Source organism: Balearica regulorum, chromosome 21 (assembly GCF_011004875.1).
Source record: "Balearica regulorum gibbericeps isolate bBalReg1 chromosome 21, bBalReg1.pri, whole genome shotgun sequence".
In the NCBI taxonomy this organism is placed as follows: domain Eukaryota; kingdom Metazoa; phylum Chordata; class Aves; order Gruiformes; family Gruidae; genus Balearica; species Balearica regulorum.
The window spans coordinates 7,905,870-7,918,870 of NC_046204.1; the positions used below are offsets into that span (position 1 = coordinate 7,905,870).

The window sequence follows — 13,001 nt, forward strand, 5'->3', positions numbered from 1 at the left end:
GAGCTGCACTGGGCCTGTAATTAGCCCAGAGCGCTCCAGATTTCAGGTAGGAGCAGAAGAAAGGGTTTTATTTCTCACCTGAGATGGGGTCATGCTCCTGGAAGGCAACCCGATCGGCGAGGCACCCGGGAACTGAGGATGCCCGAGCTGTGCCGCTGTATGGTAATTCCTCATGTCGCCATACACAGACCGATAATCGTGAAAGGAGCTCCCTGCAGGGTGCATGATCTGCACCCCGTGCGGTACCACCACCGGCTGCGTCAAAGGCAGTCCAGGCAGCTGGCTGCTGGAGGGGACGCTGAGGAGCCGAGGCTCGCTGTGAGGAGAGTGTGCCATCTTGCCTTCGGAGGATTTTGGCGTCTCTTTTCCAGGCTGCGGGGTCTTACTGACGGGGGGAGTTTTCACAGCCCCTTCAGGTGTTCGGGATTGTCTCGTTTCCGAGTGGTGCTCGCCCACGGTGGCCATGTGCGGGTGCATGATCATCCTCACATCCCGGGGAACGTTGTACTGGTCGAGCCTGATGCTCGTGGGGTGCATGCGGTAATCCGGCTGCATCACCAGCACGTCAGACTGAACGGGGGCTGGCCCCCTGCACACCGTGGTGTGGTGGTAGTGCATCTCCTCCTCGGGGGCATGCTGAGAAGACAGAGGAGGCATGACGATGTCTCGTATCGGAGCTGGCTGGGGCGTGCTGGATCGCTGAGGTTTGATCTCTATCTGGGGTTGCAGAGCAGCTCTGGGGGAGTGGAGCGCTTCTGGGCGGATGCCGTAAGGGATGCCGGAGAGAGGAGGGGTGTTCATTCGCACCTCGCCTTGGGACAGATGGCCCAGGGACACAGTCTGCGTTACGCTGTGAGGGGGCATGATAACAGATTGCTCGGGATGCATGCTGGATATGTACTGAGGGACGGGAATTCCTGGCGCCAGCATGACCGGGGTACTGCTCGATAAAGCCGGAGACGAGGTACTGCCAGGATGACAAGTCCGGGGGAATGGCGATGGCGAGTGCCCGCTAGTACGCGGCGAGTGCGGCTCCTGTTTGGTGACCCCCAAGTGGGAAATCGCCCGGTCGGTTGGGGTGCTGGGTCCCGAGCTGACGTGGTTTGCTTCCGAATGCATTTTCCCAGAGAGAGAAGGGTGGTGAGGACTAACTCCAGGACTCAGGTTGGAGGGTTGCAGAGTCTTGGTCTCCACTTTCAGAGCAGCTGGATCAGACAGTTTTTTGTTCACAACCATCTGGTTGTGGACGAGTACGGGTGGAGTGTTTACAGTCTGCGTGAGTACTTTACCGGGCTGAGACGCTGGAGTCTGGACAGAAAGGTGGGATGAGTCGGATTTCTCCAGCGCAGTACGTTCTTGTTTAACGGAGGAGATGACGGGTGACGTATTGTAAGGTTGCGTTCCTAGTACCAAAGAAGAATGGGTGGAAACAGTCCCGTAACCTGCCGAGGTCTGGGAGCCTTTCGGCGTCGGCTGAGATGGCGTGATAGGTTCCTGTTTAATCTGAGACTTGGATACAGACTGCTGAAACTCTATGTCAACAGCGCTGGCTGGGGGAATCTGGCTGATCTTGGCGCTAATTCGCTGAGGCCCTTCCGTCTTCTGCCCCGAGTAACTCAGAAGCACTACGCCTTCCGAGGTGTTCACCCGCAGCCCTGGACTGGACCCAGTCTCTACAGGCCTCTCCTCGATAATAGACATCGATCCCGGATGAAACCTACTGTTATCATTTGTGCTTGACCTCTGCTTAAATTTCGGTGAGGGAGCGTTGACAAGACACGTTTGGGTTTGGGGAGCTTGCTTCACCAAGGTGATCCTCGGAGCCTCCTCCAGATCTACGCTGTGGGGCATCCTGCTGATAACGGAAGTGGCTTTGGGAGCAATCACGGTACTTATCTTTTCCTTCTCGCTGAACACCGGTGCTTCGGCCACCGGTGGGTCCAAGGCGTTGGTGATCGGAACTGCCGGCTTCTCCTCCGAAACTGGCTTTATGGCCTCTACCGCGGGGTGGAGGGGTGTCTCCTCCAAACGAGGCGCGCTCACCGGCTCGGCATGCGTCGTCGTCACGTGCGTGGAGGTTATGCTCGTCGCTGAGACGTACTTGGGCTCCATGAGTATCTTCCTCAAAGTGCTGGAGTTCGTCTCGATATCTGACGCTTTCGTGTCTGGTGGGAGAGCAGGCGGGGGCGTGGAACGGGCACGGGATTCCTCGTGCCTTACCATCCACTCCGGCACCTTGGTAGCGCCAGAGTGAAGGGGGACAATCGCAGCAGGCACGGGGGTGGGCAGCTTGGCTGCTGCCGAGGGGACGGCAGGAAGGGCTGTGTTTGGGGCGCCCGGCGGCGTGACGGGTGCGTTCTCCATGGGTGACCGTATCTTGAACCCACTCTGACTCCCCTCGTCCAGGGGAACTGGCGGGGCAGCCAGGTCCAGAGGAGCTGGAGCGGGCGCTTTTGGAGAGGTGCTGCTCTCGGCGATAGCTTCGTGCGCGGTCACGACATCAGCAGCTGCAGCCTTGCTGGCATCAGAAACGCTTGGCTCCACGGACACCTGAGCTGCATTTTTAGTTTGCTTTTCCTCCTTCAAGGCTTCTTCAGGTTTTGCCTTTACTTCATTGGCGGGGGGCGACTTGCTCTGCACTCTCTCGGGCTCGAAGGCATTGACTTCAGCAGTGTCGCCCTTTCTGCCCGTGCTCCTTTTGCGTCTCTGCCGCGTGGTTTTCTGACGGCCCTTTTCCTTCCGAGCAACTTCAGCCTCCTGCAAGGTCTCGGTCTCCTGCGCAGAGTTGGAAGATTCGCTGAAGCTGACTTCGGCCTCCTTGCTCTCTGTCTCTACCACCGAAGGGGCAGAGCTGGGAACTGGCTGCACTGCAGGCTCGACGGCAGCCTCAGTTTCTAGGATATTATTTACTGCCTGATCAGTCTCGGGCTCCATCTCCTCCCGAGGGGACGGTAACACCAAGGGCTCTGCGGGGATTTCGGCTTCCGATTCAGCAGGGTATGTCGAGGGTGCAGGAAAGCTTTCCGTCTCCCCAGAAATATCATTGATGATGGAGCCGATGGCCGCTGCCAGCTCCGTTTCACTAGCCTGATGCGCGGGTTTATCTCCTTCCTCCTCCTGACGCACTTCAGGCACGTCTGTTGTCGGCTCTTTGTAGGTAGAAATTGATGGAGGAGTTTCGGTGAGTTTCGCAATATTCTCCACAGCCTGCTCGAGTTCGATCTGTTTTGCTAACTGGGCAGCTTCAGGGGACTGCTTTGGTTCCCGCAGCACCTCTTTTTCTGTTTCTGGGAATGAATCTTCTACCTCGTTCTTAGCAAAATGGGGTGGCAAGATGTCCTCTTTTGGGGGGTTCTTCATTTTGGCTGGCGACACTGCCACCGGCTCTGCCTCCTCATCAGTTGGCCGCAAGGCACCCTTGACTTCGTCCACATTGAGGCGTATTTCTACGTTTTTGAGACACACGGATGCTTTATCTACAACAGTTTTGGTATTTTTATACCTTCCCCTTTTGGATTTCGTAACCTTTTCTGGCACCGGCTTCTTCTCAATTATCTCAACTGTGGGGATTTCTAGCTGGTTCTTCTCCACATCCAGTTCTTTCCGATCACGTTTCTGCTCGCTCACTGCCGGTTCTTTCTCAGTGATTTTTGCTTTATTGCTGTTGTCACCGACGCTCGATTCCTGACCGCTCCTTTCAGCAGCATCTTCAGATTCAGCTGAAGTATCGGCTTTTGGTTCGTTCTTCCCTTTCTTCCCCTGTTGGCTGGTAGCAGCGGATGAGTGACTGTGTGTTAACTTCTGGGATCTAGGAGACCTCCAACCTTCTGCAGGCTTAGGAGCTTCCACAGCATCTTTTGTTTCAGCCTCCTCCGCCTCTTGCTGTACCGGTTCTGTCTTTATTGGAGAGATGTCCTCCTCCGGCTTACGGCGGGTTTTTGGAGGTCTTCCCCTCCTTGGGGTCGTAGGAACGGTTGTCACCGTTTCCTGCGGTTCCTTTTCCACTCTCTTCCTGGTGGATCTAGTGACCTCCACGGAGTCCTTCACTGGAGATGGGCCTTCATTGTCCCCTGTGGTAGCATAGACCGACCTTACGTTTCTGCGCCTAGTCCGGCCTATCGGCAAGCTTGGCTCCACGTTTTCTGGCTCTGCAGCAGAACTAGGGGATTTAGCAGCATTCCTCGAAACCTTCTCCGCCTCCACTTTCAACTCAGAAAGTTTCTGCGTCTCCCCACGAGGGGAGCTCGACCTTTTGAGTTTTTCACGGTCAATTCTTTCGCTCTTCCTCGTGACAGGCTTTTCCACCACGTTAGCTGCAGCTGACTGCACGGGAGTCTTGGAGCGCTTACTCTTGTAGGACTTTTTATCTTTTACAACAACTGGAGGTTCGACTTCCATATCATTGTCAGAAACGGGCGGCTGGACCTCAGCAGCCACCTCTACCTTCTGATTCGTGCTAGCATCAGCATTGGCAGAAGGTGGAGGATTTTCTTCTTTAGGTTCAGCGGCTTCATCGGACTTCTGAACTAGCTTGGGTGGAGGTGGAATCAACTGGGCAGCTTCAGGTTCTGGATCTGCACTGATGTCTGCTCGGGAAAATGAAGTTCTGGGAGTAGCAGGCTTGGTATCCAAGTACAAAGGATGCTCTGCTGCCACAGCGTCTTCCTCCAGTGCTAGGGTTGTAGCAACAACTTCTTTACTAGCTTCTATGACTGGTGGGGGTTCGGTTTGCTCAGATAGTTCGATTTTGACAGGAGCAGCAAGTTCAGGAAAAGGTTTTTGTTCCTCTGCTGCAGTAGCAGGTTCAGATGGTTTTTCTTCTTTTACAGAAGCTGTTTCCACCACCACCTTTTCGTTTGCTACCTTCTCAGAAGCAACCGCTGCTGGTTCCTGTGGTAGGACAGTGACTGAAGAGGGACCAACCACTGAGGAAGTTTTATGTTCTGGTTCCTTACTATCAGGAACCGCTTCTGGCGTTTTCGGCCGGTTTTCTTTATCTTCCTGTTTTTCCACTTCTTTTGGTTTCTGGTCTTTCTCCTTTTCTTTCTGCTGCATTCGTGTCAGTTCAATAAATCTACTGTGGAAGAGAACCACTGGTTCTTGCACCAAATCAGCCGCGCTGTTAGTCCCATCAGAGGAAGACTGTCTCCCATACAATCTACCAGAAATGAAGTCGAGATCATCGTCTTTTCTCTCTAAATGCTGCAGGCGCTTGGAGTCCTGTTCAAAGATTGAACTATGCAAAAACCGAGAAGCGAACAGTTCCTGTCTCTCTTGTTCCTCCTCTTTATGATCTTCTTTCTTATCATCCAGTTTTCCACCTTCTGAATCGGTCCTGATTTTTTTCTTTTTCATATACCAAGATGGAATAGGTCTCGGAGCCGAGTCAACCTTCTCTTTGTCTTTATTGTTTCTAAAACTAGCAAATCTTGAATCCCAATCTAGAAAGGACCAGTTTTCTTCTCTGGACGAAGACAGAGATTTAGCTCTTTCAAGCAAGGCCTTTGTGTCTGGTGTGATTGTCTTGTCCAACGCAAAAGAGTAAAATTTGTTTCTTTCTAAGGAACTTGACAGTCTTTCCTCTCTTTCACGTAACTTCTCTTCTCTATCCCTCAATAAAAAAGACAACCTGGAACTCTCCAACAAGGACGAGGCTTTTGGGGAATGGGGCTTGTTTTCACTGTCATCATCCGAATCTGAAGGCACCTCCCCAGGTTCCAGGTCTCGGACAGAGCGCTTGCGTATGCTGTCTCTTTTGACGATGCTGCTTGGAAAGCTGATATCAACTCTACCGGGCTCCTGCTTCACTTGTGTTTCCCACCTACTCGAGTCATCTTCAGAACTCAGTACGGATAGTTTTATTTTAGCCATTTCTGCCATCTGCTCCCTTCTGCTGGAATCATAAGGATTAAATTTCAGCGAGTCCTCCCTCACAGTCACGTTGGAGTACGAAAGACCCTTTTCTTCTATTTTAGGCGACTCTTTGGTTTCCTTTAACGGCATTAGCCTCGGAGAATCAAGCGTGTCGTCATCTTCGTGAAAAGGGAAGTGTCTGATACTAGGGGAACAGGATGTCCTCTCCGAGTCCTCACTCACCTGACGAGAACTTCTGTAGTTTCTTTCTCTTTTAGTGCTAATTTCAAAGTCAAACTGGTCAGTCTTTTTCCTTTTGCTCGGTGGAGAGTCATCGGTAACGTCTTGCGGAGGTTTTCCCACCTCGTGGACCAAGCTCCGTCTTTCATATTCATCCACATCTTTCTTTGGACTGCCAAACTTCTCAGACTTTGCGATCTCCATTTCCAGCTGCTGTTTTAACCTGCGACTTTGCTCCATTTGTTTCCTGTAGCTTTGCGTGTGGTCGATGTCAATGCCAATTTTCTCCTCCGTATCAGTCGACTGAGGTTTCTCTTGGCCAAGTTTATGGTCAGGTGTGTCTTCAGGAAGACCAGAGTAATTCTTCCTTGCGTCCTCTCTCTCTGTTCCTTGGTCGTCTAGTAGCTGTACCTGTTTATGCTGGGGTTTTACAGGGTTCAATTTTTTAGAAGAGAGCTCCTGAACTTCCCCTGGTTCATCGGCTGTCTCCATCAGCCTCGCCTGCGAATCGAGGGTGGAACGCATGCCAATCCCACCAACATTAAGAGTCTCCTGAATTTCTTTGGGACTAGTAGCAGGAATAAGTCTTTCCAGTTTGAGTTTTTTAGATTCCCTTTTCAGCATCTCCTTCCTCAGGGGTTTTCTCTCCAATTCTCCTTCCCTTAACATTGTCGTTTCTCTAGACGAAGCTGTTGCATCAAGCTGCTTTTTCAAAACCACGCGCGCATCTTCCTCATCTTGGCTGCTTCTTTTTACGTCCAGTTTTTGCCTGTCAGGCTTCAGATTTGCATCGGCAAAACGTCTTTTACGAGCCTCCAACTTGTCTAAATCCACTGCGTTTGCCCCCTCGGAAGTTTGCTCTGTCTTCAAGTGCTTTTTGGGTTTCAGTTTTCCCTCCTTATCCACCACTTCTACGTGACTGGCAATTGCCTTCTCTTTTTGTACCTTGGTTCTGACAGGTTCCAGTTTAGACTGATCAGACTTGGTTTGCTCCGCTTGAGATGTCTGTGTTTTTTGTTCAAGAAGTGGGGACTTCATAGTGTCATTATCAAGTTTTGCTCTCAGTTTCTCCAAAGCAGGCTGATCAATAACTTTCCCTTCCTTTTCTTTAACTCGGGTCAACACGACACAGGGCATTAGTTCCAGGCGGTTTTTAGCTGTCCCTTCTTTGTCACCTCTCTCTTTACTTTGTTTACTATTGCCCTTCAATTTTTCAGGGCTGGGCTCTCTCTCATTCTCTTGATCCGTTTCAGAAGACTGAGAGCTGGGCGAATGGATTTTTGCTTTTCGTTTTTGCTTATCGGTTTTCTCCTTTTCTAATTTTTCCGGCTTTTCCTTTCTCACCAAGCGTTTCTCCTTGTCGACTCTCTCCTGGTCGAAAGCACGCTCTTTCTCTGTTTTTTCGTTTTTTGCGTAACGTTCCACACGGGCTTTGTCGAGCTTGTCATATCGCGGAGGAGACAGAGAGCTGCAGCTGCCACTACGATCCGACGACCTGCTGTAAATCCTCCTCTCCGAATCGCTCTGCAGCCGTTCCGATTGTGAGGGAGACGCTCCAGGGCTCTGCGGACGCCTGGAGTGCGTGGGACTCTGGCTCCGTTCAATCGGTCTCCGTTCATGGTCTCTGTCCCGATCAGATTCGAACCGTTCCCTCTCCCGCTCTCTCTCCCGTTGTCTGTAGCTGTACTCCCTTATGTCTTGCTCGTACGGATCGCCTCTGTAATCCCTGTACTCGCGTGGGTCATCGTAGTATCGTGGGTCATAGTAGTCTCCTTGGTAGGGATCCCACTCTGCATAAAATTCTCTGCCTCGAGCTGGGTATTCTCGCCGAGGATCCTCAGGATACGTCCCTGGAGTCCGAACAGTCTCGTAGTAAGTACGATCGGGGGCATATTCGTAAGATCCTCTTCTTTCATCTCTGCTAAATATAAGAATAAACAGGTTAGTTTTCCTTCTCAACCAACGGACTGCATTACCACGTTCTTTGCAATGCAGGGGAATCAGTTTACAACAATTCCTTTGTATGTACATCAAGGCAAGCGTACACACCTGCATACAGAGATTTAACAATGAATCGGTGCGCGGTGAATTAAATGGTTTGTTAGCTTATCAAATACCATATGTAGTTAAGTGGTCACTTTGTGACAGCATCTTCTCACCACCCTCACTGCTTCATTTTTGCCAAATTCAAATATTGGATTAAATTAAGGTAAAACCTACACAGCACCTGTGTGCCCATGCACAGTCTGTCATGGTGATGACCACCCCATCTCAAGAACCTGAAACCTGCCTCTGAAAACATGAGTCAAGTCAAAACTTGAGGCCAGAACCTCTCCATTACTAAGCAGTAAAGTGGTAATAAGATTTCTTTAAAAATTCTAAACCCTGTACATGACCATTTAATTCCAAAATTAGCTCTTTCGTTGCATGTGACATGCTGACATTGCCTACTTACAGTAAGACCAAGTCAACAAAAAAACCAAAACAACAACAACAGAAAAATCAGGTTGTTTATGAGATCAAGTGAATTCATGGGAGGCAGTCAATAAAATAAGTCAAGCGATTAGTGTTATTATCTGAATGCCTCCAAACGGCAAAAATAAGCCATCTATAACACTGAACATGCCTCTTTGGCAGAGGGGTGGCATAGAGCTGGTGCTACAATTCTCTACCGTTACAGAGTGTTTTGCACGCTCTATTTCACATGCGTTTATTTGGCTTCAAAGTTTATGTTTTTACATTAAAAGGTGACAGCTTCCACCTTTTCAAAAACATAAAAAATTGAAAAAGAACACAAAGAAAACACAGAAGACAAAAAAAAACTCATTCTACAAGTGAAGTGGGACATTGTGAAAGGCAGCTGTGAAGTCAAAATTAATCACGGGTTTTGTTTGGTGGGTTTTTTTCCCTTTGAGTCCTATTTAGACTGGCTACAACTACAACCTACAACTGGTTAGTGCAGATCTTAGCATCATTGCAAGGGATGGTGAAGTGCCAGGAAGAGCTCAGAGGAGGACTAGAAGACGCAGAATTAAAAGACTCACTGCAGAGCTTGCTCAATCACTCTGTGATTCATTATTTCTAAGTACCTTGTAATGACTGTGTGAGCATAACGAGAGAAAAGGAAAAACAAGACTAACGTGTACCCAAGTATCACGTTGTTCCAGAAATCAGAATTATTTCACAGTGAAGACAAGCCCAGCTGACTCCTGTGCGTTAAAAGATATCCAATAATGCACTTTCCTGAATCTGGTGTAGATCAGAGGAAATTACTACTGACTGCTTGCTGGCACATCACAACATCTGGCAAGGACTGGGGAACGCACACATTTATTTTCATTATGCAAATCCTGATTGCCAATTTCCAAACCCTCCTCGCTTTTAAATCAGGTAATTTTGCATATATGTTAGACAATCTATTTTGCTGCAAAAAAACATTGACTTTATCTAGCTCACAGGTACAATCAGCATCACACTGGGCTTACTCACAGATAACCAGAACCCTAATGATTAAGCCAGCCTTTGAAGGTAATAAGAATGCACCCACACTTCCCTTTTCAGCCTTCACCATAGTCATCAGTAATAAAAAAACGGGTAATGCCACTGGAGAAAAAAAAATAAAGAGCACAAAATGCAGAGTGCTTCTGTGCCAGGCCGCTCTCAGCCAGGGTCCACAGAGACAAGTGGCCACGCAGGGGGAACACACGCCTTTGCCGCACGTGCAAAATGGCCAGACACTGTCACGACAGATGCTGCAGGAGGACAGCAACACAAAACGCATTTTTCACGTCAAACAGCAAAAGAAAAAAAAAGATAAATTGCAGCCTCACTCATATTTTATTATCACGTTAATAAACTAAACTGTTGGAAAGGGGTAGGTGAAGGCCAAATTTTACTCTCTGCTCAACAGATGAGCAGCAGCAGTTTATCAGACTATATATACCTGTTAACACATACATTTCTCTTGAGGTATGGGAAGGCATTACAGATACATCATTCTTTGCATTCCTAAGAAATGATGAATGACTCACAACTGTGTCCTGGTGACCTGTCACAGTAACTGGATACTAAATAGATAGATCACGTAGACAGCCAAAAACCTCCACCTAAGTATAAATTTCAGTAACCAGCTACGCTTCAAATGTGTGATATCCTGTCTGCTTTAATCTGCACAGTTTAAGTCTGACCATCTAAATTTGTTTTAAAAAAAAAATAATTATAAAGGTAAAAGACAGTAAAAATATGCTAAAATGTTGTTAATAGAACTTTAAAAAGAAGAGTGAAGTTGACAGGAACAAAGCCAAGTGTTTGTTTAATAATTACAGGCTGAAAAAAGTTCTACTGCACTTAAGACAATGCTGAAAAAGTAAAAGGACGGTGATAAAGATTAGACACATGCCTTCTTTCTGCCAGCATTTCATAAAAGTCTCTGATATCTTGACCCGTTTTCTCCATGGAATGATAAAATGCCAACTGACTTTCTCGATTTGCAAAGTCCACCTAAAAAATAAAGGGTAAATCACGTTCAGTCAGAGAAACATCCCATTTTGACAACATTTCACTGTCTGCTGCAGAGTCTGAAGATGGGAACAGAACTGAAAATGGGGATGATAATATTTAAGAAAAAAAAATGTCCAACGCTTCTCAGGACCAGCCCTACGTACCCCCCAGGAATAAAGACCTTTCTCTCTTAACTCAGTGTAGCTGCGTGGAGCCATACAACTACCTCCTTACTGGGGTATGTTGTTGTAGCTGCCAGACCAGAGGCTTCTGTTCAGTAAACCAGCAGGAAAAATACACATAATGATCGTGGTATTGACGTTTCTAATACTACGATTTCAATTACAGTTCCAAAGTCCCTTTTATCTCAAGGCAGTGCCATAGCAGGTCAGTATTATTAATCTATTTCAGGCTCCATGTTACTTGCCTGGGGTTATACAGTAAGGCAAGAGCAGGGACAGGAAAGGAACCAAGCCTCCTGAATTGCAGCTCCCTATTTTAGCTACTCAAAGAGCTGATGTTTTCTAGCCACGGGTGACAAGATTAAAAAGCTAATGGCATAGCTGTGTAAAAAATTAAGGATTAGAATGGTTTTAACTACATGTATTCCACATAATGCATTTTTTTTTACATTCTAGTTCCTTCTTTTTAAGAAAAATCAACCTAGATATTTGTACAACCACAGCAGTGGAGCACAGACACACACGCATCATGGGTGTTGCTTATTCCAAAGTTGCTAAGTAGCAGGACCCACAAACACAAAATATGAAACTTTTAAACAACCACACATTTTATTGCGTATAAAGGCTACTTATATTCAACCACCATGCTTAGAAACTACAGTATATCCAACTCCTAACCCCAACAGGTGTGAAGTTGCTAAGTTAATAAACCAGATGAGAGATCATGCTTGAAATCATCACCCACTCTTTAGGAGAGAAGAAAGGAGGAGGAGGAAGATAATTCAGAGGGTTGGCTGACACCTCACATCCCCTATTAGTAGAACCGATGGGACAGTCATGACAGGTATTACCACGTTCACTCAAATCCAAGACATCCCTGTAAATGTTAAGTGTTGCTGCAGGAGAAGTACTTTCTATTTTTTTTAATTATTATTTTTTTAAAACGTGGTGTAAGGATGCCATCACAAGAGCAGATTGCATGCTTGGGTTGCCCTACTCCACAACTACGTCATGCAAGCCACCGCAGATTGCCTCGGCCAGGTCAAGACCCTGACGTCAGCACGGAGCAGCTGAAATGCAGCGATGTGTTATCCTGGAGGAACTCATACCTGCAGACTTCACTCTTCTAACATGAAAACAGACAAAAGTTTGCCTTGGATTTGGGTAAATGAGGTAGTAACACAGACACCAACACTCAGGAGCTTAGAGAGACAAGTTCAGTGAAACAAACGGCAGAATACTGGAAAAGGCTTTATAAGTAACGGTTCAAGATACCCTAACATCTTGATAAGCCGAGTATCAAAAAAAAATAGTTTAAGCCTTTGATGTCCAGGACATACATGTCCCGCTAAAGTATTCCTTTTGTCTGGCGGTCTGCAAATGCCAGCATTTAAGGGGTAAGGCCTAAATACAATTTGTTTTTATCTTTTTTTTGTTTGTTTGTTTGTTTTGGAGGTCATTCTGCACACCTTAATTTTATTCCCACCGATTTTCCTCCCCTTGGTCTCTTTTACAGCTGCTTGTGCATATTCAATCTCATTGTAGAGAACCAGGGCCATGCCTTTTAAGCGGTCAAACACCACCTGTAAAAAACAAAAAAACAAAACAAAAACCAAATAAGAGCCTCATCCACAGGACTTAATGTCAGTCCCAACAAAATCCTAAGTCATGAGGATACCAGTAAGAAAATAATTTTTAGCAAGGTAAATTTCCAGACTTTTCTGATGAGGCATATTGTAATGAAGAGACAATAAAAGGACACGGGACTGCTTTGAATTGTGGATATTGTGGCTTGAGGTATATTATGCCTTTATTTTGTTTTTCTGTATTTTACTTTTTTTCTTTGGTTACTGAGTTTTGTAGTTTATTTTTGTTTACTTTCAATTTGTTGTTTGGTGTTGTTTTTTTTTAAATTTCCAAAGTGTTTTAGGGGGGAAAAAAGGTAAAGGGAACATTTAATCCCAAAATGGAAACAGTTTTTGTTATCACACTCTGCAGTACCACTTGTCAATTGCTGAATGTCCAATTTCCAAATATTAGCTTCCTTTAGCAACATAAAACTTGTAATTCAAGCAACAACAGCTACAATAAATAATGTCAAAGCTGCAACACAAACCCACAAAAATCATTTAAGGAGGCAAGACCCTGATCCTGCAAAGATTTACACACATTGCTTAATTTTAAGCACATCAATGTCCAACAGAAATACACAGGACAACTCACATG

At 46.9% G+C, this 13,001-nt stretch overlaps 1 protein-coding gene across 10 annotated transcripts in view; it reads right to left on the bottom strand.

Annotated features, from left to right (window-relative positions):
• Positions 1–13,001, bottom strand: part of SPEN (spen family transcriptional repressor) — a 77,425-nt gene that overhangs the window by 3,937 nt on the left and 60,487 nt on the right. For 4 of the 10 annotated variants that reach the window (XM_075773358.1, XM_075773350.1, XM_075773349.1 and 1 more), the window contains 3 exons: positions 12,245–12,358; positions 10,493–10,593; positions 79–8,014 (listed from right to left, as the gene is read on the bottom strand). In XM_075773358.1, the coding sequence (XP_075629473.1) occupies positions 79–8,014; positions 10,493–10,593; positions 12,245–12,358 (8,151 nt within the window). The remainder of the gene's footprint in view (positions 1–78; positions 8,015–10,492; positions 10,594–12,244; positions 12,359–13,001) is intronic. The other 6 variants (XM_075773351.1, XM_075773357.1, XM_075773355.1 and 3 more) reach the window with 3 other exon arrangements.